Genomic DNA, 25,431 nt, shown 5'->3' with positions numbered 1-25,431 from the left:
TGTTAGTCTCTAAGCTGCCACAAGTCCTCCTGTTCTTTTTGGGGATACAGACTAACACGGCTGCTACTCTGAAACCTGTAGAGACTAACAAATTTATCTGGGCAGTAGTCACAGTGATTTCAGCACCAGCCAGTAAGCAAGTGGAGTACAAGGCTGCTGCTTTATCTCACAGCCTGGTGCAGAGTGCTTGAGTGCAAGGCTGGGTCAGAACCAGGCCCCCCTAACGGTGCTTCAGAGGGTGACGCCACTGAATTTCTGAGTCTGTAGATTTTACCTCCCTTCTCTTTCTATTACTCAGGTGACCGGGGAATGAGCTTTTACTGTGTTCCGCCCCCACACTCCCCTCTCTTGGTCTCCTGCTCCCTGCTGCAGGGTCACTGCTGGGTGCCGCGCGCCTCCCGAAGGGGGCAGGGAGAACAGGCGCACACGCCGGGTCTCTCCCTCCACCTTCACCCTCCCTGCGCGGACACAGCTCAGCCCCGAGGCAGCTCGGGGAGAGCGCAGGAGCTCAGGGGCGGGTTAAAGCAACCCCCCCCCCACCCCCTTTGACTGACAGCTATCGCGGCCAGTCCGTGTCACGCAGAGGTGGGATGAACCCTGCGCTGGATGGAGTCTGCAATTTGCAAGCAGGAAGCACGTGTGCGATGAGTGGTATGTGTGTTGTGGGAAGTCGCTGCTGTGTACTGCAGGGGAACCCGGCTCACTATCTTTGGGACGTGTGGGTGAGTTGGCGTGGCTGGGGTCACAGGTGGAGGTGGGGAAGTGTGCCAGGGAGAGACCTGTCTATTGGGGAGTTTAGGGAGGTGGGGTTACAAGTGGGGGATGTGCAGGGAGGGATCTATCTGTGGGGGAGGCTTAGGGAGGTGGGGTTACAGATGGGGGATGTGCAGGGAGGGATCTATCTGTGGGGGAGGCTTAGGGAGGTGGGGTTACAGATGGGGATGTGCAGGGAGGGATCTATCTTTGGGGGAGGCTTAGGGAGGTGGGGTTACAGATGGGGGATGTGCAGGGAGGGATCTATCTGTGGGGGAGGCTTAGGGAGGTGGGGTTACAGATGGGGGACGTGCAGGGAGGGATCTATCTGTGGGGGAGGCTTAGGGAGGTGGGGTTACAGATGGGGGATGTGCAGGGAGGGATCTATCTGTTGGGGGGGCTTAGGGAGGTGAGGGGATGTGCAGGGAGGGGCCTTTCTATTGAGGTGTTTAGGGAGCTACACAGGTCGTTCGGGGGGATGTGCCCATGATCTCACAGCAAACTCCCGCATTTTCTCACAGTCCCATGTGTCCTCTCTCATTACTTCCAGTGAGCTGAGGACAAGATGGCCTCCCTCAAGCTGGCCATTTCCCTATAGCTTTTGCACGTGGAAGTGAGGTTGCCCCTAGTGGACATGGAGACTGAAGCCAGACTGTTCTCAGGGAAGATGGCTGCCTGTTAGGAGGCTGAACTGGAAGTCATTAGGTGACAGGGGAATACAGGGAACAGAGGGGAGGCTGAAGATGTGCAAGTAAATATGAGGGACAGGAGGGATGAATGGGGATACAGGGAGAGAGGGATGTAGGGTATGTGGGGTGCAGGAGGAGATGGAGGATGGTGGGGCAGGAGAATGTGAGGTGCAGGAGGAAACTGAAGAGAGGCAAGAGAGGGCTTGGAAACATCTTTCAGGTGCAAGGGAAAATGTGAGGGGTAAGATGCTATAAAGTTATAGGGAGGGAAACTGGGGGCAGGAGTGTTGGAGGCAGAGGGGTATAATGTGAGTGGGAAGAGGAGACTTGGTGGGGTTGATAAGGTGTTGACGGGAGAGAAATAGGTCAATGATAGGGGAGGAGAGTGGAGAAGCATTGGCCAGTGGCTCCACCATTCTAGGAGTTAAAGGGGTTAGGAGGAGTCCCCCTTGGAGCCCTCAGTGGTGAGGCTGCATTCTGATTGTGTGCTTCACTTTGAATTTTGACCCTGAAATGATCTCACACACAGTGGAGCCAGGCATTTCCTGCTAAAGAATGCAAAACCAAAATGCAGTTCAGAACCTCACATGGGCTTACAGATCATTAGAGGTTTTTCTTTTTTTAGAAACTTGTGATTTTTTGGGGGAGGTCAGACTCATGACCAAAGGGGAGATTTCCAGAAGAATTAATGTGCTGACCAAATGTACTGGCGGCAGGTGAGCGAAGTACGGAACAAGTGGGGAGAGTGCACACGTGCCAGAAATGAAGGAGAGGGAGAGAGATCAGGGGATTTCAGCATGAGAGAAGAGACAAAGGGACATGAGCCAAGAAAAGGAGGGAACTGGGAGGAAAGGAAGAGATTTCTGGCCTGACACAGTTGAGAGCCGAGCGGCAGTTGAACCTCTCACAGTTGTGAGAAAATTATGAAGCCAGGGGAGAAAGTGATCGGATTTTGGGGCTATGGATTGTGCCGCTCTGTAGCTCCTCTTGGTCCCCATTTTTTTCCTAGGTGAGTGTGGGGCTCCTTCTGGACGTATCTCCAGTTATCATGGATGTGAGCCTGCCAGGTCACACCCTCTGCTGGAAATGTGAGAGATTAAATCATCCCTGGATTCTCTTTCCACTCGGCAGGTGCTGGGATCCTGAGCAAAGCCGATATACAGCCTCATGAGGAAGGGCCTGAAAGCTTGGAGCCTCCTGACATGTTACAAGGGGAATCAGGAGAGACTGCTTGCCAGAGTCCTGAGAGGAAGAAGACTGCGAGAAGCAGAAGAGGAACCAAGTCAGGAATGGGTCAGACCCCTTAGGGAAGTGTGAGAACAGATTCAGACTTCCCCAGCCACTTTCACAGGGCAGACCTGGGACCATGGGAGATCTTAATAGCCAAGAGAAACCCCATAAATGTACAGACTGTAGGGAAAGCTTCCATGAAAAGCACGAACTCTTGGCACATGGGAGAGTCCACAGGAGGGAAAGATCCCATCCCTGCGCTGAATGTGGAGAGAGGTTCAAGCATCGGTCAGAGCTTTCTAAACACCAAAGATCCCACATGGGGGAGAGCCCCCATTCCTGTGGGGAATGCGGGAAGAGCTTCCGGCATCTGGCTACACTTGCTGCGCATCGCCAGATCCACATGGGGGAGAGACACCATCCCTGTGGTGAGTGTGGGAAGAGGTTCAGCTGCCCCTCAGATCTCAGCGATCACCAGAGGTTGCATGCTGCCGAGAGACGCTATTCCTGCCCTGAATGCAGGAAAGGATTCAATCACCCCTGCGAACTGAGTAGGCACCTGCGAATGCACACGGGTGAGCGCCCCTTCCCCTGCCCTGAGTGTGGGAAGGGGTTCAGCCAGAGCTCAGATCTCAACAAACACCTGCGGGTACACACGGGTGAGCGGCCCTTTCCCTGTGCTGAGTGCGGGAAAAGGTTCAGCAATAGGTCAGATCTCAACAAGCACCTGCGGGTGCACACGGGTGAGCGGCCCTATCCCTGCACTGAGTGTGGGAGGAGCTTTAGCCAGGTCTCCGCACTCACCCTACACCAGAGAACCCACACTGGAGAAAGACCCTATGTCTGCGACGTGTGTGAAAAAGGGTACACGCACCCTTCAAACCTCATTAAACACAAGAAAATCCACATGGGGGAATGACCCTGGGGAAGGCTTTGCGGGGAGAGCGCCTCTGGTGTGCTGCCAGAGAATCAGCAGCATCACGATGGCAGATCCCAAGGGACAGAGCCTCCTTGCAGATCGAGTGCCACCCAGACTGATTTCTAGCTAGAGCCTACCAGAAAATTCAGCTACACAAATGAGACCTTGCTAGACATGGACTTCATTCCAGACGTATGTGTATAATAATGTGAAACTGAGGAACAGGAACCACTACTACAGAGTGTGAGAGACATCGGCCCCTGCCCGACTTCCACCATCTCCTCCCACAACCAGTGGTTTGAACCAGTGATTTAAACCAGCACTGAGAAATGAGGAAGGGCTTTCTCTGAAGAGTTGTCCACTGCCAGAAATCCCCCAGCAGCAATTAGTCCCTTACTTGCATTTTACCAGTCGGGGGGTATTTTATTTTCAGAGCATATTTTTTGGCAATTCATGCTGTGCTGAACATGACCATAATTCCTTTTCTTACTGCACCCTCTCCCTAAATACTTGATCCTGAACCAGTTACAGCCTGCGTTTTAATGTGGATTTGATTGTTTGGTATCATTAGGCCCAGTTTTTCCTTCCTGGATTCATTTAAAACTCCAGTTGTTAACAGAAAAATTAATTACAATCTAAGATTAGGAGAGACCCTGAATTTTCCCATTTTCAGTGACTTGAAATGTTTGCAAACTCTGACTTTATTGAAACCAGTCTAGGAAACTTTTGTTCAGGATTCAAAATAAATGTGTCCTGAGCTCCAATCCTCTCCTTGTATGTTTTTATCTACTGATTTCTTGTGGTGTTGGCACTCAAATGCAGATCCCATGGATAAGGGTCTGTCTACACAGCGTCAGGAGCACTAAGTAACAAGATGATGGGTTACATGCCTCACAGTGGCTTTTGGCTATGTCTACACTGTGCTCCAGCCGTACTGTTAAAAGGTGCACAGTGTAGTTGCTTTCCCACCAACAAAGCACTATTCATGTTCCTTGGCAAAACTTTTGTCGGTCGGGGGGGGGATGTTCACTCCCCAAACGACAAAAGTTTTACTGACAAAAGTCCAGTCAAGACAAACCCTTAGAGAAGAAGTTAGGAATATAAGCAGCGTCTATAGGGGCTTTGGTGGTTGCTTTTACTCTATAATAATGACCATTGGGAAGCAGAGGTCAAGCACACCCTGCAGGTTAATGACTTACCCAGTGTCATAGATATTCCTGCATTCATCCATACAGCATGGGAATAATGCAAGTCACAACACTCAGGCAAAGGAAGCTGCAACAGAGTGTGAATGACATAGTTCTTTAAGACCAGAAAGGACTTTTATGATCACCTAGTCTGATCTCTTCCATAACAAGTTATAGCATTCACTCAGTGAATTCCTCCATCAAGCCTGGTTAAAATGTGTCTTTCAGAAAAACATCCAATCTTGAGTTATCAGGGGGTAGCCGTGTTAAATCTATCCACAAAAACAACAAGGAGTCTGGTGACACCTTAAAGACTAACAGATTTATTTGGGCATAAGCTTTTATGGGTAAAACACGACTTCTTCAGATGCATGGAGTGAAAATTACAAATGCAGGCACTTTACAGGGGAGGGATAGCTCAGTGGTTTGCACATTGGTCTACTAAACCAAGCATTATGAGTTCAATCCTTGAGGGGGCCATTCAGGTTTTTAAGGTCAGGCTTGACAAAACCCTGGCTGGGATGATTTAGCTGGGAATTGGTCCTGCTTTGAGCAGGGGGTTGGACTAGATGACCTCCTGAGGTCCCTTCCAAACCTTTGATTCTAGGAATATGATGACACATGAAGGGAAGGGAGTTACCTCACAAGTGGAGAACCACTCTGACCGGGCCAATTCGATCAGGGGTGATCATAATGGTCCCTTCTAACTTTAAAGTCTATGATTACCAATTAAGGGACAGTTCTGTAGGTTAGACAAGTGACTAGGGAAGGAGTTAAGTACACAGCACTAATGACTGAACTCACAGGGTGTGCTGTTAAATTCATAATCAGGTGAACAGGAAATCATACAAATAAATCAGAACAGCAGCAAATGAGGTATGTCAGTGAGTTAAATACTGAGGCTCCATTCCAGTTCTGAGCTCCAAAAGAGCCTGTTCACATGGAGCTCCTTTGCAGGATCAGGGTGTACGTAGTGTGATCAAAACCTCCCATAAGTACAACTAAATTGGTAGTTGTGATCAAAGGCAGCTGAGCAACAAGACAGCTTCTGAAACAAGTGATAGAGTAGTGATCAGGGCAGGAGCAGAAGACAAAGGTGGGAGATGAATAAATAGCTGGTTATTCAAGGAAGGTGCCCAATTAATTAAGTAGTAAGCAGTAAATGCATCATCAGTGGTGTTAGTTGAGACAAGGGAGCAGGAAGAGTCAGCCTGGTGAAGGGGATTTAATAATGCACCATGGCAGACGTTGGACATATTTACTGGGTGGCAGCTGGGGAGGAACAAAAGGACTGGGATGCAGCTAGGGCCAGTGAGGCAGAGCAGGGAAGACAGCAGCGACACAGCTGGTCAGTGGTGGGGACAGAGGGGCTAGATTGCCTGTCACAAAGGTGCAGTCCCTGGTGCCTCCTACTGAGTTACAAATCAGGCATTGCAGGGGCCAGGCAGTGAGAGGTGCTGCTAGCAGAGTGCTGTTGGAAAGCAGGGCCGTTTCTCCTGTGGAGTTGATAGATGTTGGGGGCCTTAGAAAACAAAAGTCCTCTCTCCTCTTCTGGCTGGCCTGCTTTGCTTACGGGTACTACAAATACACACCTGCCCCAGAGTAGCAGAAAGGAAACCAGGGCTCTCCTATCACCTTATCTCCTTTCTGCAGCATTTCAACATATGGAGAGAGATATACAAGAGCCAGGTGCTATTAGTAAAAGCAGGTAAGAACAGAATATCTTCTGGAGGTTTCAGGCACTGGGACTCCACTTCAGCCTTCCTCATTCTCCTGTAGGATGTGAGGGGGTGATGGTGGCATACAGGAGGGTGAAGGGCTGATTTCCCTCAGGCTGTGTAGTAGTGGCTCATGTTCTTCTGTTCCAATCACATATGCAGGCTAACGGGAGGGGAGCTCTTGGTTAGTCTATAGTCTAAACAAGGTCTCACTTGTTTCTGGCTGCGGCTCTGGCGTGGATTCTCTGGTGACGAGCCAGAGAGGATTTGTTACTGAAGCTTTTCCCGCACTCAGGGCAGGGGAAGGGCCGCTCGCCCGTGTGGGAGCGCTCGTGCACAGTGAGATCAGCAAGGTACTTGAAGCTCTTCCCACACTCAGTGCATGGGTAAGGCCGCTCCTCGGTGTGGCTTCTTTGGTGTTTAGTCAGGTTGGAGAGCTGGCTGAAGCGCTTCCCGCACTCGGCACAGGGGTAGGGCCGCTCACCTGTGTGGGAGCGCTGGTGCTTATTCAAGTCTGAGGGGTGAGTGAAGGTTTTCCCGCACTCAGCACAGGAGTACGGTCTCTCCCCTGTGTGCAATCTCTGGTGAGTGGTCAGTGTGGAGAGATGGCCAAAGCGTTTCCCACACTCTGTACAGAAATAGGGTTTCTCTCCTGTGTGGGTCCTCTGGTGTGTCTTGAGATGAGCTAGGCGGTTGAAGCTCTTCCCACATTCAGCACAAGGATGGGGCCTCTCACTCCTGTGGACTTTGCCATGCTCTGTAAGCTTCTGCTTGTCGCAGAATCTTTCCCCACAGTCTCTACATCTGTGGGGTTTCTCTGTCCTGAGAAAATTGCTTTGACGGTGATAGTCTCCTATGGTCCGAGGTCTCCCCAGTGCAAGGAGCTGGGTTAGTCTCCTGAATCTGCTCTCACGTTCCCCTGGGGGATCTGTCTCACGTGCTGGGCTCCTCTTCTGCCTCTTGCAGGCTCCTCCCTGCTCACATTTGTGGGTAATACTCTCCTCCGATCCTCTCTGTGGTACGCTAGGGAGCAGCAGGTTTTCAGGCCTTTCGTCATGAGGCTGGTCCTCAGTTCTGCTCAGGATCCCGGCACCTGGATGGAAAGAAGAATCCATTTCATGTGCTGCTGTTGAAAAGAAAAGTCACTCATCTCATGGCCATGACTGTGGCAGCCTCACATCCTCTCCACTGAAGATACCCCAAGAGAAGCCCCAGAGTCAGCCACACAGAAATGGGGCTGAGGGGAGCTGTGGAGGGGGAAAAGTCAGAAAAGCCCACATCCCATTCTTCATTCCCTCCCTTTTTCCCCCTCAGACACCACCAGAAGGTTTTTACAGCCTCCTTCTTCATTTCAGCCCCATCACCTTGCTAAGCACCATACTACCCACTCAATACAGGCTTCTTTGCCGGCAGCCTCCCTTTTCTCACTCCTGCCCTCTCAGCTCACCTCCTTTGCCTTCACTTTGTGCCTCTCCTGTGCTGGTTTCTTTACCTCTTCTCCTAGCTGAACATCCCCTTAAATCTTTCTGTCCCCTTCACTTTTAGCCGGCTCTCTCCTTCTGGCTTCTCTTGCTCCCTTCAGCTCGCCCCAAGTAGTCGGTTTCTCTGCAGATCAGTTCCCACAGAAGCAAGACTAGCTAATCTATTTGGCACACCCCTCCATTCCAGGCAACTGCTTTTCCTGCTCTTCCTAAGGTGATCAGAGGGTGATGATCATGTTCGGTGTATTACAGAAATCTACTTAAAGTATTAGCTATCCTGTGTATGTGCCCTTTTGCTAAACCGTGTCAGAATCCACTGCCAAACCTGCTACTGCCCAGGACAGTTTCTTCCTCCCAGGATTTCTCAGCCTATCTGCACCATAATGCCCAGTGCTGGGGCTCATTCTCCAGGCTTTATTTTTTACCATATCATATACTACACCAGCACATGTAGATATTCTTGTCCCTGAGTTTGGCAGTGAATTCAGAGGGCTCCTGCATTCCCACTGCTACAGCTCCCAGAATGCCAGGAAGGACACAGAGGATAGTTCAACATTGTGGGGGCGGGTGGCAAGGACTAGGGTCTGCACAGGTGTTCCTCTCATGGCCAGCCCCACCTCACTCACTGCTAAGGCACTGGAGCTTTCCTGGCCCAGGGATGATGAACTGTGACCCACAATACCTGCCCTAAATTCCTTAATGAGCACCCACTGCCACCATGCAGCCCCCTCTCTTTCTCAGGCATCACTCTTGCTGCCTATAGAGCCTTCCATCTACACATCATTATAGTTCTCCAGAGCCACTGAGAGTTACCCTCCACAGACCCTCTGACTTAGAGGTTCCCTTGTTACTATCATCTGTGCCCCCCACGCCCCCTTGGTGAGAAGAACACCCCTTATTCCCTGTACGTGGCTCATTACCAGTTTCCTGTAGTGCTTGATTCTCCTTGGCACAGGGCAACTTGGACTTGTTTTGTACAACCTCCTCTGGGGAGACACACTTGTGACTGGGCTGTAGTTGCTCCAGCTGGGAGTTCTGAGATTCCCATAGTGCTTCAGGGGCCTCCATTTCCTCAACCTTTACGTGCACTGTGACCTAGGAATGAACCCCATACAGGCACATCACTTTGAAGCCAGGGCCTGAGAATCACAAGGAAGAGCTGTACTGTATCTAAAAGGCCATGCTGGCAAAGCAATGCCCAGAGGCTCCCAGCCCCTAACAGGGTCAAGGGGACTTGGAGGACCTGCCTCACTAAAGTACAGACTTATCCCTCTGATGAGCTGAAGGGGAAGCCACAGAAGTTAATTTATTGGAGCTAAGTTCTGTCCCAGCCAGTCAGGGCCAGCACTGCAACTGGGGCCTTGTAAAGGACTGAGCAGGACATTACAGGCATCAGGCACTCCACTGTCAATGTGCCTTGAGGGCTTCCAAAGCATTCAAATTGGCAGGGTCCCACCTTGCCCCCTTCACTGCTATCTGAATCACCTGTGCTGTAGATCTGGCCACCCTGCAGTAGGGGTTGATAACATCCTGTAGATCCGCAAAAAGAACAGGAGTACTTGTGGCACCTTAGAGACTAACAAATTTGAGCATAATCTGTTAGTCTCTAAGGTGCCACAAGTACTCCTGTTCTTTTTGAGGATACAGGCTAACACGGCTGCTACTCTGAATCTTGTAGATCACATCTGCATTTCAGGCTTTGTTACCAAATGGAACACCACAAGCTTTTCTTCTCAGCCTCGCACACCCACACGTTTCTGGGCATTCAGGCAGAGTCCTACCCTCACTTTGAAAATCCCAGGGCATCCAGCTCTCACTAGAGCTCCCAGATGCATGTGGATGCATATTTATACCCACTCAGGCTTTTAACATTGTTGCCCTTAATGAGTAAAAATGGCTCCTTCCTTGCCCCCTTTCCACAGCTGCAACATCCAAAATAACCCACCGAACAGCATGTTTAAACACAGTCACCAATTCTCCCTCTCACCTTCCCCAGTCTGACTGGGGCTTCACTATTGATCCAAGCCTTGGTGAGGCACTGAGTGCACGGTAACAGCAGCCACAGTTGCTCACAATGGGCCTGCTGAGAGGTACTGAGTGAAGGGGACAGGTGGGAGACGGCAACATTTATAAAGAGAGAACACCAGGATCTGCAGAGCAGAGCATCACAAAGCAGGGAGCTCTGGAAATCCCTGTAACTGGGGACCCAGCTGAGTCCTGCGTCCCAGACAGCCCAGACCCCAGTGTTGAGAGCAGGATTACAAAGAACAAGCCCAACTCATGTCCCGCCTTGAGAATTCCCTGTGTTCACCCAGCAACCAAACCTGCCTCGTCAAGTTCCTTGCGGAACCCAAAGGAGGCAGCCCCCTGGACATTCCCCTGAACCTACTCTCACCTGCTGCTCCCACACTCCAGCCTCTCGCCGTCCCAGCTGGAAATCCTCTGCCAGGGACACAGCCTGGGCGCAGGTTTCCGGGTGACGTACCCAGACCCAGCTCTGGATTTCCTCAGGCAGGATGGTCAGGAACTGCTCCAGGATCAGCAGCTCCATGATCTGCTCCTTCGTGCGGATCTCCGGCTTCAGCCATCGATGGGAGAGTTCCCGCAGGCGGCTGCAGACCTCTCGAGGCCCTTTGGCCTCCTGGTAGCGGAACTGCCTGAAGTGAAGGCGCTGCATCTCCGTGCTGATGTTGCAGCCTCGCAGGATGGCTGCCTTCACCTTCCCGTAGTCTCGGGCCTCTCGGGCATCCAGGCTGCTAATGGCCTGTTGGGCTTTTCCAGTGAGGGATGGCAGGAGTCGGGTCACCCACTCTCTTCTGGGCAAGTGGCAGGCTTCAGCCACTCGCTCGAAGGAAGCCAGATAGACCTCAATGTCATCCTCTGGTGTGAGCTCAGGCAGTTCTGGGTTTCCCCAGGCCCGGGCTGATGCCGATACAGCCTCAGGAGAGGTCCAGGGGGCTTGCAACATGTCCTGATTTTGATTTTCCCAATGCTGGGGGATCTTCTCCCATTGCTCAGAGCTGGATTTTTGTCGTCCTGTCCGATACAATGGGGGACATGCTAAGATGGGTGGCATCACAGCAGCCTCTTTCCCTTCTCTCTCCGATTCCTTCCCTGGTTTGGGGCCTGCCGGATTTTCTGTTTCCACTTTGACATGCGTTAGCACCACTTGTTGTAGTGGACCCTGGATCTGCAGCCCCAGGGACTTCCGACCACGGTGCTTTGCAGCCATTGTGTCTTGTGAAAACAGCCTTATCCCAGCTGAGGTAAGTGCTCTAGTTTTCAAACCTGCATCTCTCCCTTGTTCCTGCTGGAATGGTTCAGACTCCTGGGGCTCCTGCAGCAAAACACTGACTAGGAATTTCACTGTGTAACAAGGACCTCAGTAAACAGAAACAAAAAGAGACACCCAGGCCTAATTCACCCAAACAGCCTGGTCCCCTTCAGCACAGACTAGTCTCCTGCTGACCCCTAATCTGGTACTGATAACTAAGCACTCAAAATTCACGAGTTTAGCTTTATCACCATAAGATGCACAATGATAAATGTTGGGTTCTGTTTTGCACCCTGTAGGAGTCAGGTTTCCAAGCTTTTCTCTGCAGCCTTGAGAGCTAGGAACTTACTACTTCGTTCATTTTAACCAATGCAGGGACTGAGCTGAAGCTCCAGCATCATCATCACATATCCAGGGTCTTGTGATAAACTCATGAGAACTAGCAATAATGGTCATTTCAGCTCCCTGCCCCGCTCCCAGCACAGGAAGGCCCCTCCCTGAGTCCCTGACCCCCATCAAGCCTGACCCATATCCGCAGCTCCCTACTCCCCCCAGCACAGCCAGATCCCATATCCCCAGCTCCCTGTCCCCCCAGCACAGCCAGATCCCTCTTCCAGCCCCTGCCTGCCCATATCCCCAGGTCCCTGCCCCCCAGCACATCCAGACCCCATATCCCCAGGTCCCTGCCCCCCAGCACAGCCAGACCCTTCCCCCACTTGATATCCCCAGCTCCCTGCCCATAGCCCCAGGTCCCTACCCCCCAGCACAGCCAGACCCCATATCCCCAAGTCCTGCCTCCCAGCACAGCCAGACCCTTCCCCCACCTGATATCCCCAGTTCCCTGCCCATATCCCCAGGTCCCTGCCCCCTAGCACAGCCAGACCCCATATCCCCAGGTCCCTGCCCCCTCCCCAGCTTCCTGGCCCCCCAGCACAGCCAGACCCTTCCCCCACCCCATATCCCCGGCTCCCTGCCCCCCAGCACAGCCAGACCCTTCCCCCACCCCATATCCCCGGCTCCCTGCCCCCCAGCACAGCCAGACCCTTCCCCCACCCCATATCCCCGGCTCCCTGCCCCCCAGCACAGCCAGACCCTTCCCCCACCCCATATCCCCGGCTCCCTGCCCCCCAGCACAGCCAGACCCTTCTCCCACCCCATATCCCCGGCTCCCTGCCCCCCAGCACAGCCAGACCCTACCCCCGCCCCATATCCACGGCTCCCTGCCCCCCAGCACAGCCAAACCCTTCCCCCACCCCATATCCCCGGCTCCCTGCCCCCCAGCACAGCCAGACCCTACCCCCGCCCGATATCCCCGGCTCCCTGCCCCCCAGCACAGCCAGACCCTACCCCCACCCAATATCCCCGGCTCCCTGCCCCCCAGCACAGCCAGACCCTACCTCCGCCCCATATCCCCGGCTCCCTGCCCCCCAGCACAGCCAGACCCTTCCCCCGCCCCATATCCCCGGCTCCCTGCCCCCCAGCACAGCCAGACCCTTCCCCCGCCCCATATCCCCGGCTCCCTGCCCCCCAGCACAGCCAGACCCTTCCCCCACCCCACATCCCCGGCTCCCTGCCCCCCAGCACAGCCAGACCCTACCCCCGCCCCATATCCCCCGCTCCCTGCCCCCCAGCACAGCCAGACCCTACCCCCACCCGATATCCCCGGCTCCCTGCCCCCCAGCACAGCCAGACCCTACCCCCGCCCCATATCCCCGGCTCCCTGCCCCCCAGCACAGCCAGACCCTTCCCCCACCCCACATCCCCGGCTCCCTGCCCCCCAGCACAGCCAGACCCTTCCCCCATCCCATATCCCCGGCTCCCTGCCCCCCAGCACAGCCAGACCCTTCCCCCACCCCACATCCCCGGCTCCCTGCCCCCCAGCACAGCCAGACCCTACCCCCGCCCCATATCCCCGGCTCCCTGCCCCCCAGCACAGCCAGACCCTTCCCCCACCCCACATCCCCGGCTCCCTGCCCCCCAGCACAGCCAGACCCTACCCCCGCCCCATATCCCCCGCTCCCTGCCCCCCAGCACAGCCAGACCCTACCCCCACCCGATATCCCCGGCTCCCTGCCCCCCAGCACAGCCAGACCCTACCCCCACCCGATATCCCCGGCTCCCTGCCCCCCAGCACAGCCAGACCCTACCCCCACCCCACATCCCCGGCTCCCTGCCCCCCAGCACAGCCAGACCCTACCCCCGCCCCATATCCCCGGCTCCCTGCCCCCCAGCACAGCCAGACCCTTCCCCCACCCCATATCCCCAGGTCCCTGCCCCCCAAGCACAGACGGGCCCCTCCCTCACCCCACTGCCCAGCCCCCACCCGGAACCCCCGATCCCGGCCGCCCCCCCTCACCTCGCCGCCCCGCCCGGACGCAGGGGGAGGCCGGGCCGGTTCCCGGACGAAGAGCTTCCGCCCCGGGCAGCGCAGGGTTAATCCCCAGCGCGAGGATTGGCCGCGATCGCTGTCAGTCACTCAGAGCCCGGCCCCGGCCCCCGCTCGGCCGCCCCTGGGGCTCAGTCCCTAGAGCCGGGCAGGGGGCAACGGGCCAGAGCTGCCCCCCCCCCCCATCAGGGGCTGCCCCTCTGCAGGGGGCTGGGGCTGCCCGCCGAGAGCGGAGACCCCCGCCCAGGGCCAGCTCCCTTCCAGGATCCTCAGTCAAGGGATCCAAAGGGGCCACTTCCCCCCAGCATCTTCCTCGGGCTGCCCCCCCCCGCCCCGGCAGACACCCTGCCCCGGACACCCCTTAGCTCTCAGGACCCTGCCGGTGTGAACCCATCTCAGGGCCCTCTGGCCTCTCCAGCCCCTGGCTCGGCCCCTGTGTCCTCACACGCTGTCTCTGGGATGAGACACAGTGAACAAAAGCAACAGGGTAAAAATCCTCCCCCATTTGGGAGGCTATGTGGGGCGGGGGGGCAGAACTGGGCCTTGGTCTTCTGACTAGCTGAAGTTACAGGCCAGGTGGGTGCAGGACCGGCGCCAGGGTTTCTCGCACCCTAGGCCCATGGCCATTTCGCCGCCCCCCACGCTGATCCCGCGGCTCCGGTGGAGCTGCGGCAGGCATGCCTGCGGGAGGTCAACCCGAGCCGCCTGCCGCCCCTCAATAATCCTGGCACCCTAGGCGATTACCTAGGCTGCCTAAATGGTAGCGCCGGCCCTGGGTGGGTGGGAGGTATAGGAGGATCATACAGGGACTGGGGATGGGGCTCTGTACTGGGTGGGGCAGTAGAGGAGGTTACAGGTCTGGGCGATATGTAGGTGATTTGGGAGCTGAGTGTATCTTATGTTTATTGCAGTTCTCCCTTTCCCATTACCCAGCCTCCATCGAGCCAGGGCCTTTTCTTCTGCCTCCTTTCACAGAGTTGTTCCATTGTGTGTAGACCTGGCATAGTTAGGCTGAAATTCATCCTTTCTCTTTGCCATTTAGATGTTGTTCTCCTCTGGTAATTCTCAAGACCTGGGTCTGTGGCCATATTTGTTCCCAATGTGGTTAAAGAGCAAGGAATTGACCTCAGAGGAGATAGCACCTCCTGGAACATTATGGCAATCTCAGAGCTCCCAGCATCAGTGATTGCAGCCGAGTCCTGAGTGTATGTCCCAGACTCCTGGGACCACATAGGGTGACCAGACAGCAAATGTGAAAAATCGGGATGGGGGTGGGAGGTAATAGGAGCCTATATAAGAAAAAGACCCAAAAATAGGAACTGTCCCAATACAATTGGGATATCTGGTCACCCTAGGACCATAGAACTAACTTCCCAGTGTCCTTAAAAAGAGCTGTGAATGCTCCAGGAAATTGATAATTTGCATCTATAGGAATCGGGGTTGCCCCTCCAGTGTGTAAGGTATGGGGGGCACTGAGGGGATAGTGGAGAGGGAAGTCCCTATGGCTAAGAATATGGAGGGACAGGTTGGCTTAGGGAATTAAATTGAGGCAAGGAATCCTTTATTGCTAAAGCATTGTGCACTTGATTGGATAACAGAGGTTGCACAGTGGTAGTGGGGTCCTCACCAAGAAGATTGGGAGATAATAGGGGTCTCAGTTGACAGGTGTTTCAAGAGGGGAGCAGATGCTTGGGGCTCTAATGTAGAGAAAGCTCATGCTGGGTGTTGCATCTTATTGGAGACTTCACAGGGAGAATCAGGTGTCTCAGAGGGATGAGCCTTCGGGGCATATGGGGCAGGACCTGTGGGTCAGGGGTTGTGGTAGCTTGGCATCCCACAGTGAAACAGCCACCTCTTTTTGCCATCCCCAAGTGCCCTGTTCATATTCTATCCAGCAGGTGCTGTGTTCTCACAGCCCTGCAGGAGGGGCAGGGAGAGTTGCCTGGCAGTATTTGGTGGGGGATTTTTTGAGTTTCTCACCATTGTGTAGTTCTTGGCATCAAGTCTGTGACTACTCCCCTATTCAAAATGGCCATCGTCTCCCATTATTTCCAGCTGATCTAAAGCCAAGTTGGCCTCAGTCAAGATAGTCCCCATTTTCCTGCAGCCTTTGTGTGTGGCAGTGAAGCTGCCCCTGGTATAGGTAACTGCCCATGCCAACTCCCATTGTTTTCAAAGAGACTGAAGCCAAACTTCTCAGGGAAGATGGCCATGGCTCAGTGGTCAGAGGGCTGGGCGGGAAACAGAGAAAAGGGAAGAAGATGAGCTAAGGTGGTGGTTCGCAAACTTTTGCATTAGTGACCTCTTTCGCACAGCAAGCCTGTGTGCAACTGCCCTTTATAAATTAAAAACACTTTTAAAAATATTTAACACTATTATAAATGATGGAGGCAAAGCAGGGTTTGGGAGTGGAGGCTGACAGCTGCGACCGCCCACGTAATAACCTTGCAACCCCCTGAGGGGTCACAACCCCCATTTGAGAACCCCTAAACTAGGGGCAGAGCCTCTCTGAGCAGGCAGGCTGCCACAGCGGTTTGGAAGGGGGATTTCTAGAGCTGAGGCTGAGGCCTGGGATCTCTGCTGTTCCCTGGACCCTCCTACTTCCTTCTGATAGCTAAGGTTCCAGGGCCTTTCCAGGGAGAGGTGAGCTCCTCCTATGGCCAGCTCCATGTGCCCATCCTTGCCACCTGCTTGCACTATAGGTCCATCTACGTTTTGAGCAGCAGGTGTAATTTCCCAGTCAAGGAGCCCTAGCCACATTAGCTCTGACTGAGCTGGTGTACTAAAATAGAGTGTAGCCACGGCGGTGTGGGGGCTAGCTGCCCTGAGAACCTGCCTGGCATCTTGTTGGACTGGTATATGTGGGCAGCTAATCCCTCCTGCCACTCCAACTACACTCTATTTTTAGTATGCTGGCTCAGAGCATCTCGAGCTGCGGGTTACATCCCAGGTTGAAGTGTAGATATACCCTGTGTCAGACAGGCCTCTGTGTCATCTCTTCCCTGGGCAGTGGGAGTGTAGGACTTGGGATCCAGCCTGTCTTGGCTCAGAGCCACACTGGGATTAGGAATATTTATGAGTTGTTGGAGATGGCAAAAACTGACCTAGACCAGGCTCCTCTTCCTACACTTTCACTGGAGTCTCTCTCACTCCTCCTATGAAGTCTACAAAGCAGGTCTTGTCCCCCTCCAGTCCTTATTCATGGCCCTTTTGCTCTTCTTTTGGCAACTCACAAAGTCCTTGGAAAAGGACATTCTGCCATTCCATTTTGACATCTCAGGGCTGCTTTCCTGCGACATGCATGTTTCCAACACCGACTCCTCAGCAGCAGCTGTCAGAGTCCTTTCTGAGGATACTGGCTAGCCTGTTAGTCAGGGGTCGATGGCAGTGGCAATTCCTGAGTCTTGTCTCCATTACAGCTACCCCTGTTCCTTCCCAGAGAGCAGGTGCACCAGGAGTGAGTTATGACCTAACTTGCCAAGTCACACACTCATCCACACTGAGAACAGCTGGGCTGCAGGAAGCCAGGCACCCAGTCACAATGCACAAGATTCACTAACTACTTTGAAGTTCCAAGTCTGGTTTTACTTTGCTGGTTCAGGGAGCCCAACACTTCAGGACATGTGATGTCTGCATGGAAACTGCAAGATGCCTGCTCCAAAGGGTAACTATCTCTTCCAGGCACTCCATGCAGATGCAAAGATGCTGGGCTAGCATCCATTCTGGCTACCCCGGTTCTTACACTGGTAACATTTTAAGGTAAGCGACACCAATTGTCTCCTCCTTACTGTAAATTCTCAAATACTGTAATGTCTTTTCTGGAGTATTAGGTCCCTTTTTCCCACTGTGTAGTTCCACCTGGACTGCAGACAAAAAGGTAGGAGATAGATGGCTGGGGGTGGAGAAGCTGTCCCTTTATCACATGATATGGAAATCATGGGAATATAGGAATTGCCAGACTGGATCAGACCCAAGGTCCATCTAGTCCTGTATCCTGTCTGACTGTGGCTAACATCAAATGCTTCAGAGGCTGGTGTAAGAACCCCCCGCAGTAGCAAATATAGGACAATCCACTCCCACATAAAGTCTTATCCTGATTGCCTACAATTAGAGATTGGTGTAAACCCAGAAGCATGAGGTGTAATATCATCACCATAATTTTGTATGTAATAATTATTGTAACTGAATATAAGAATATCCACATATGTATCCAATCCTTTTTTTAATCTTGCTAAATTTTTGACCTCATGGACTTCCTGTGGCAATGAGTTCCTCCGTCTAAATTACATGCTGGGTGAAAAAGTATTTCCTTTTATTATTTTTCAGTGTGAGAGTGTGCTAAAAACAGTTGCAGATGACACAAAGTTGGGAGGTATTGCCGGTATGGAGGAAGAATATCATACATGAAGATTTGGATGACCTTGAACACTGGAGTAATAGAAATGGGATGAAATTTAATAGTGCAAAGTCATGCACTTAGAGACTAATAAGAATTTTTGCTATGAAGTGGGCACCTTATCCATTAAAAGTGACAGAAGAAGAGAAAGACCTGAGTGTGTTGGTTGATCACAGAATGCCTATGAGCCATCAATGTGATACAACTGTGAAAAAGGCTAATGCAATCCTAGGATGCATCAGATGAGGTATTTCCAGTAGAGCTATGGAAGTGTTATTACTATTATACAAGGCACTGGTGAGACCTCAGCTGGAATACTGTGTGCAGTTCTGGTCTCCCATGTTTAAGAAAGATGAATTCGAACTGGAACAGACTATTAGGATGATCAGAAGAAAGAAGAACCAACCTTAGGAGAGGAAACTTAATGATCTTAAGTATCAGGGCATAGCTGTGTTAGCCTGTATCCACAAAAACAACAAGGCATCCGGTGGCACCTTAAAGACTAACAGATTTATTTGGGCAGAAGCTTTTGTGGGTAAAAAACCTCCCTTTTTCAGATGCATGGAGTGAAAGTTACAAATGCAGGCATTATCTGTAACTTTCACTCCATGCATCTGAAGTGAGGTTTTTTACCCACAAAAGCTTATGCCCAAATAAAACAGTCTTTATAAGGTGCCACTGGATACCTTGTTGTTTTAATGATCTTAGCTTGTTTAGCCTAACCAGACAAAGGCTGAGGGGACATATGATTGCTCTCTATAAATGTATCAGAGGGATAAACACCAGTGAGGGAGAGGAGATATTTAAGTTAAGGGCCAATGCTGACACAAGAACAAATGGATGTATTGGCCCTCAGCAAGTTTAGGCTTCAAATTAGATGAAGGTTTCTAACTATCAGAGGAATGAAGTTCTGGAACAGCCTTCCAAAGGGAGGAGTGGGGGTAAAAAACCTAACTGGTTTCAAGACTGAGCTTGTTAAGTTTATGGAGGAGATGGTATGATGAGATTGCCCATCTGAGACTGCCAGCAGCAAATATATCCAATGGCCAGAGATGGGAAACTAGATGGGGAGGGTTCTGAGTTAGTACAGACAATTCTTTCTCAGGTGTCCAGCTGGTGGGTCTCACCTACATTCACAGGATCCAGCTGATCTCTTTATCTAGGGTAGGGAAGGAATATTACCAGTCCCTGGTGGTTTTTCGCCTTCCTCTACAGCATGGGTCACTTGGGGGTATGAACTGGAGGAAATAGTGGCTTCCCTGTAACTTGAAGTCTTTGAGTCAAGATTTGAGGACTTCAGTAACTCAGCCAGAGGTTATGAGCCTATTACAAGAGTGGTTGGGTGAGGTTCTGTGGCCTGTGATGGGCAGTAGGACAGACTAGATGATAGTCCCTATTGGCCTTAAAGTCTATTAGGCTAATTTGCCCTCCTTTAGTTTCATTCGGGATCCCCAGGTTCATGTGTTATGAGACAAGAACAGAGAATGTCCTGATCTATCGTCTTTATTCCTGTTATTTTATATGCTATTATCTTGCCCACTCTTATTCATCTCCTTGCTAAGGGAAAACAACCCTCATCTTATCCATCTCTCTTCATAGGAGAGTTCTTCCAGGCCTTGATTATTCCCTTCATTGTTCTCTGAACCTCCTCTAGTTCTGCAATATCTTGTTTGCAATAGGGTGACCCAGTTCAGCACATAGGATCCAGATCAGGCTGCACCCCTGATCCTCATGTTGCCCAGTGTCCCACTGCACAGCTCAGTCTCCCCTATAAGTGTCTGAGTTCTCCCCTCCCCAGTCGTCCCAATTTCTGCCTCTCTCCCTTACAACAAACTGAACCCCCCCAGAGGTCTGATAAACCCCTCATTATAGTGATTGGGAAATCAGGACTGCAGCTAACAAGAAACAAAAATGACAAAAGGGCAAATGACACAGGATAGCTAATTAAGGGACATAATGTAGTTAGACCATGTCACGTGACTACTAAGAATTAAGTATGTAGAGCAATAACCAATAATGAACACTATTCACTTAATTACAATGACTGTTCACACGCTTCAACTAAAAAATACCAGCAATTCAGAAAAGCAGCAGCCGAGGTAGGTCAGTCAATAAAAATTAAGGCCCTGATCTTGCTTGTGGAGAGCTCATTGCAGGATCAAGGCTACATGCTCAAACTCTCAGAAGAAACAGCTAAAGCGACAGTTGTACTGATGGGCAGCTGAACAGTCACACAGTGTGGACAAAAAAAAAAAAAAAAGCACATTGCAGAGACAGAGCAGTAAATAAAGAGTTAACGTGGCAGCGAGCAGGACAGGAGTAGCAAACTAATGAGGCAATGAATAAACACACACGATTAATTACATAGCAAACAAAAATCCTTAGTTTGGGACAAGAAATAGCAGGAAGCTCCTCTCAGAGATGGGATGATGCGGCAGACTTTGGGCATAGTTACAGAGGGACACTGGACGGCTTGGAAAGTCTGGAGTGTGAAGAGGGTGGTTGTGCAGGCCACAGCGGCAAAGCTGGTTGACACAGATGTGGCCAAACACCTCCCTCTGGATCCACAGTTCCCAGCAGTGCTGGGTCTGATGTCACCTCGTGAGTTTGACATAAGCAGCAGCCCTTGAGGAATTCTTTGGTTCTTTTTCCTCATGAAGCTGAGAGATCTTGGGCCTCCCAACCCCTGGGAGAAATCCCTTCCCTATCTTGAGTGACCTGCTCACAGCCTAGGCAAGTCCCTAGGTATTGCAAACACCCATCCCAAAAGAAGCAGAAATACAGAGCCTGTAATAGGCCCCAGCCCAGCCCAGCCCAGCCCTTAGAGAAGCTACAGGAAAACCAGAGCAGATTAACTGATGTTCATGTGGACATGAGAGACAGGCTGCTCAGTTGCTAAGTAGAGTAGGTAAGGGAGCAGTCCCTGCTCAGAGGTTTAAGGGGCTGGGACTCCTCAGAGCATAAGGTGAAGCCACCCTCTGTTCTCATGGTTCTTAATCCACCTCATGGGGTCTGTGAGGGAGGGATGGAATTGGTACTGGGAGAAGGGGGCTGATTTCTCCAAGTTCCTTCACTAACTGTTTCCATTCCTCTACTTCACGATATTATACACACACAGCTGGAGTGGTGCTCTTGGCCAGCAGGTCTCACTTGTTTCTGGCTGCAGCTCTAGCATGGATTCTCTGGTGACGAGCCAGAGAGGATTTGTTACTGAAGCTTTTCCCGCACTCAGGGCAGGGGAAGGGCCTCTCGCCCGTGTGGGAGCGCTCATGCACGGTGAGATCAGCAAGGTACTTGAAGCTCTTCCCGCACTCGGTGCAAGGGTACGGTCTGTCCTCAGTGTGGCTTCTTTGGTGCATTGTCAGATTGGATTGCTGGCTGAAGCGCTTCCCACATTCGGCGCAGGGGTAGGGTCGCTCACCTGTGTGGGAGCGCTGGTGCTTGTTGAGGTCCGAGGGGTTGGTGAAGGTTTTCCCGCACTCAGCACAGGAGTAGGGTCTCTCCCCTGTGTGCAGTCTCTGGTGCGTGGTCAGTGTGGAAAGGTGGCCAAAGCTTTTCCCACACTCCCCACAGGAGTAAGGTTTCACTCCCGTGTGGGTTCTCTGGTGCGTTCGGAGATGGGTCAATCTGTTGAAGCTCTTCCCACATTCAGGACAGGGATAGGGTCTGTCCTTCTCATGGACTCTTCCATGGACCATGAGGTCCTGCTTCTCCCAGAACCTTTCCCCACAGTCTCGACATCTGTGGGGTTTCTCCATCATGTGAACGCTGCTCTCCTGGCTTGTAAGGTCTCTTACGGTCCCAGGTGTCCCTTGTGCAAGGAGCTGTGGGAACACCCTTGGCTGAATTCGCTCATTCCCAGCTGAGTTTCTCTTCTGCCTCTTGCAGGCTTCTTCCTGCTCAAGTCTGCAGGTGACACTCTCTCCTGATACGCCTTGCGATGTTCGGGACAGATCCAAGTTTTCTTGCTCTCCCAAACTGGGCCGCTCCTCTGCTCTGCTCAGGATCCTGCCACCTGCTCATTGGAAAAGAGAATTTATTTGAGATCCTGCTGTTGTCAGGAGGAATCACTTTTATCCTGGCAGCAGGTGCCCAGGATGCCTCATCCCATCAGCCCAGTAATGCTCTGTGCCATCCTGGATCACATGCTCTAGGCAGTATTTCACTATTGTATCGCTTACATCAATGTCTCAAGAGACATTTCCAATGTAGCACTAAGCCCAGAGAGGGGGTGAATTGTGGTTCCTACATCCCCCCTGCCAAAACATCCCAAAATTCCAGGGAGGAGAGGACACCGGGTGAATGGATGGCAAGGACTGAGCACTGGCCATGAGGAACAGCCATGCAGCCTTGACTCAGCCCTTTCTGCCTAGCACTACCAGAGGTGATGGACTGATTGCCTCTGAGGACACTAGTACAGCAGCCATCTGTCCCAGGAAGCTGTGTCCAAAGGAAGCTACGTGCAGGGGCATGGGTCCCTGTTGACAGTCTGTGTGAGACAGATAATAGACAGACGTGACTGTAGAAATACTGAAAGCAGCCAGTGAATGACACAAGGGAAAGGCTGGGGAGCCACCTGACTAGGACGATGGCTGCACATGCTGAGACCAGGAAAGGGCATCAGCCTCCCAGTGGACAAGAAGCAGTGAGGCTGGCAGAGAAGCATCAGATTGTTCCCCCAGCCCCTACGGGCCAGCCAGGTGGGAATGGAAAAGCCTGGCACAGCGGGAATCAGAGGGAGCACCTTCTCTGTTAGCCACCTAGCTGTTACCAGCCTTGCTGGATATGGCACTGCCCAAGGCATGATTAGACAGCTCTGCAGATCAACCCTTACATCAGAGGAGTTCACGCTGGGTGCATGAGAGTGAGCCGGACAGTCCAGGAGCTGCCCGAGAACTGTTAGGGATAGCTGGGGGTGGGACCCCTCCTACTAATAGGGATCTCTTGGGTGGGACTTAACACTTTTTCTAGATTGTGGAGGAACAGCTGAACACATCTGCTGAAGAAAACCTGGAAGAAGCCCAGAAAACTGCCCTGTCATCATGCCCAGAAGGGGTAACTGCTCCTCAAAAGATGCCTTGAGTGGGAGAGACAAAGGTGGAGGGGAAGATGAACAGAGAAAATGCCACCACTGGAAGAGGGAAACCTACCACCTGACTTGATGCACAGGAAGCAAGTCAGCAGTAGGGGCTATGAGAAAGGCTGGGAAAAGGTCCACGACTGGTATAAGCCAAGTCAGGGAGCACCCACCTGCTGAACAGAATTTTTCTGTGAAGGTGAACAGTCCCACCCAACAGTGTCTGCACAGAGCCTCTGGGTCAGGTTAGACAGTGAGAAACATGCCTGAGCCCTCTCTGTACTACAGCCCCACCCTTGCTACCCCCAGAGAGGCTGCTCCAGGGATGGACGCCAGGCTCCCTCTGGGATAATATCCCATGAACTCACTATCTCAGGCCCTTCCTGCTGAAGATTCTCCTCATTCTCATTTATCTGCTGGAAGAGTAAGAAAACAACCACGGTGCCTCTGTTGAGGAGACCATCAGGGATATGAATCCCCTTTACATTCTGAGGAGCAATTTAGGAGGTGCCAATTCTGCCCTCACTCCCCATATTAGCACCTAGAGGATGGATGGGAGGAAGTGGCTACTTTCAGGAATCAGTCAGGATGCACGGGAAGGCCTGGGGATGTAGGTCAGGAGGAGAAGGCACTTCCTTGGTAGGATCCTGAACAGGAGACAAGAGATGGCAGAAGGAGGCAGCCACTTGATTAGGGGGCAGTCAGAGTGCAATCCACATTGTATCCATAACACCATATGTTACACGAGACATCAGCCTCCACATAGACTCTTCCTCTGAAACTCCAATCCCACCTGTGAACAACTTGCATAGTTCCCCACCTTCCAAGGTCCCTAAGGTTCCTGTTAGCTATGAAGCCCACAAATCGCCACCAAGATTGACCTACCATTACGTGGTCTGTTCCGTAGGCACCAATCTTGCTGTGCATTAACCTACAGATTGATGGGTCCACACCTCACTATAAATCCTCTGAGACATTCGGATCCCCCAATTCTCCCCTCCACGCTGTCCCCTCCACACATCCTTTCCTCAGAAAGGCACCCCTAACCAGCCTATGTGGCTTATTACCAGTTTCCTGTAGAGCTTCCGTCTCCTCTTCAGGGGCACGTGGCAACTTGTACTTGCTCCGTCCTACCTCCTCCTGGGATCCCCACGTGGTATGGGGCTGTGGTGGCTCCAGCTGGGAACTCTGAGATTCCCATAATGCTTCAGGGGTCTCCACCTCCTCTGGGGTCACTTCCTCGACCTTCACACGTACTGTGACCTGAGAAGGAACCATATGGGTCACTGTGGAACCAGGCCTGAGAATTACAGGGGAGGGGGAAGAGTCATATTTAAAAGGCCCCATTAGCAAAGAGGTCCACCCCTAGGGCAAAGGCTCCCCCAACCCCTACCAAGGTCAATAGGACTTGGAAGGTCTTCCACACCGAAGTACAGGCATACACGTGGGAAGGCTCACTCCCAAAGTGATAAGCCAATGAGGCTGACCAAGAGAAGCCCTGCCAGTCAGGGTAGGTACTGAACACTGCCCAGTAGTGTACATCCCTGCCACAGGAAACGCGACAGACACGTAGCATTCCACGGCCTGCGAGCCTAGGGGGCTTCCAGATGGGTGTGATCTGCAGGGTGACAGACCCACAACTATCCTGAGGGACACCATGGTGTGCAGGAATTCTCAGCAGTGGAGAATTTCCCTCAGTGCTGGGCCCTGCGGACATAACCAATGACTTGGGGGAGGGCCCCAGAGGGAGGTACCACACCCCTTCCTCCAGGGGGGACAATGAGGGCAGAAGTTCTGGGGTCTGGTCCAAGTGAAAATCCTGCACCCTCGACCTCGCCATTAGGGTCTGCTTACAGCATGCTTGTATGCTGATTGAAAATTGGCATTTAGCTGTCATTAGTACATGGCAAGTGCATATGCTGATGTATACTTAGTGGCGAAGTCCACTCAGCCCTGAGCCCCCCCACCCCCCATTCAATGTTCCTGGGCATTTGGTCAACTTGGGCTCAGTCGACACCAACTTTGAAAATTCCCTGGGCATAAAATATGCACTGAATCTGTCTGGGCAAAGCTGGGTACCTGCCCTTAGGCTTCAGATGGGGTCATTTAGTGTGATTTGAAACTGCCCCTTCCCTGGCTGACATGCCAAGTGAGCAGCATCTAGCCCCAAGCAAGAAATGCTTCTCTAATAGCACATTTCAAACCAGTGACCAGCTCTGCTTGCAGTGTGCTGCTGAGGCATCTCTTCCAGGCCAAGTGCTGAGGAGGTCGTTGTCCTGTCACCATCATCCCCAAGAAGGGCTGCTGAAGGGTACTGAGTG

At 52.4% G+C, this 25,431-nt stretch overlaps 3 protein-coding genes across 13 annotated transcripts in view; 1 reads left to right on the top strand and 2 right to left on the bottom strand.

The window, feature by feature from the left end:
- The first annotated feature begins 91 nt into the window (after positions 1-91).
- On the top strand, positions 92-18,249 carry LOC115641763 (oocyte zinc finger protein XlCOF19-like). 8 transcript variants are annotated; one of them, XR_003998111.1, is made up of 3 exons: positions 92-722; positions 17,319-17,396; positions 17,964-18,249. XR_003998111.1 is itself a non-coding variant. In XM_030545134.1 (3 exons), the coding sequence occupies exon 3, from the start codon at positions 2,809-2,811 to the stop codon at positions 3,589-3,591; it is 783 nt and encodes a 260-aa protein (XP_030400994.1). In that variant the 5' UTR covers positions 100-722; positions 1,304-1,458; positions 2,574-2,808; the 3' UTR covers positions 3,592-4,355. The 8 variants fall into 8 exon arrangements, 5 of the variants coding, with proteins under 5 accessions (XP_030400994.1, XP_030400996.1, XP_030400997.1 ...); XM_030545134.1 differs by lacking the exons at positions 17,319-17,396; positions 17,964-18,249 and adding exons at positions 1,304-1,458; positions 2,574-4,355 and having other exon boundaries at positions 100-722; XR_003998110.1 differs by having other exon boundaries at positions 17,319-18,249.
- Positions 5,301-13,703, bottom strand: LOC115641755 (zinc finger and SCAN domain-containing protein 31-like). 4 transcript variants are annotated; one of them, XM_030545122.1, is made up of 4 exons: positions 13,608-13,703; positions 10,373-11,343; positions 8,898-9,072; positions 5,301-7,589 (listed from the first exon to the last, which is right to left on the bottom strand). In XM_030545122.1, exons 2-4 carry the CDS (start codon positions 11,207-11,209, stop codon positions 6,706-6,708), a joined length of 1,896 nt encoding a protein of 631 aa, XP_030400982.1. In that variant the 5' UTR covers positions 11,210-11,343; positions 13,608-13,703; the 3' UTR covers positions 5,301-6,705. The 4 variants fall into 4 exon arrangements, with proteins under 4 accessions (XP_030400982.1, XP_030400980.1, XP_030400979.1 ...); XM_030545120.1 differs by having other exon boundaries at positions 10,373-11,314; positions 13,608-13,676; XM_030545119.1 differs by lacking the exon at positions 13,608-13,703 and adding an exon at positions 11,601-11,817 and having other exon boundaries at positions 10,373-11,314.
- Positions 18,250-19,520: 1,271 nt separating the features above from the next.
- Positions 19,521-25,431, bottom strand: part of LOC115641513 (zinc finger protein 629-like) — a 42,098-nt gene continuing 36,187 nt past the window's right edge. The window contains exons 7-8 of the mRNA XM_030544717.1: positions 24,178-24,373; positions 19,521-22,051 (exon numbers count right to left, since the gene is read on the bottom strand). Of these exons, the coding sequence (XP_030400577.1) occupies positions 21,180-22,051; positions 24,178-24,373 (1,068 nt within the window). The 3' untranslated portion in view covers positions 19,521-21,179. The remainder of the gene's footprint in view (positions 22,052-24,177; positions 24,374-25,431) is intronic.

The sequence above is a fragment of the Gopherus evgoodei genome, unplaced genomic scaffold (genome assembly GCF_007399415.2).
Source record: "Gopherus evgoodei ecotype Sinaloan lineage unplaced genomic scaffold, rGopEvg1_v1.p scaffold_35_arrow_ctg1, whole genome shotgun sequence".
Taxonomy (NCBI): Eukaryota; Metazoa; Chordata; order Testudines; family Testudinidae; genus Gopherus; species Gopherus evgoodei.
This window is presented reverse-complemented; position numbering and strand designations above follow the sequence as displayed.

Bases quoted from the DNA above. Each gene is read 5' to 3' on its own strand.
- LOC115641755 (XM_030545119.1), bottom strand. The intron at 9,073-10,372 runs GTGAGAGTAGGT...GTTCATTCCTAG, and splicing joins CTGGAGTGTGGGAGCAGCAG to GTCACAGTGCACGTAAAGGT. The intron at 7,590-8,897 runs GTAATGAGCCAC...CTTTCCATCCAG, and splicing joins TCAAGCACTACAGGAAACTG to GTGCCGGGATCCTGAGCAGA.
- LOC115641763 (XM_030545136.1), top strand. From the start codon at position 2,809: ATGGGAGATCTTAATAGCCAAGAGAAACCCCATAAATGTACAGACTGT.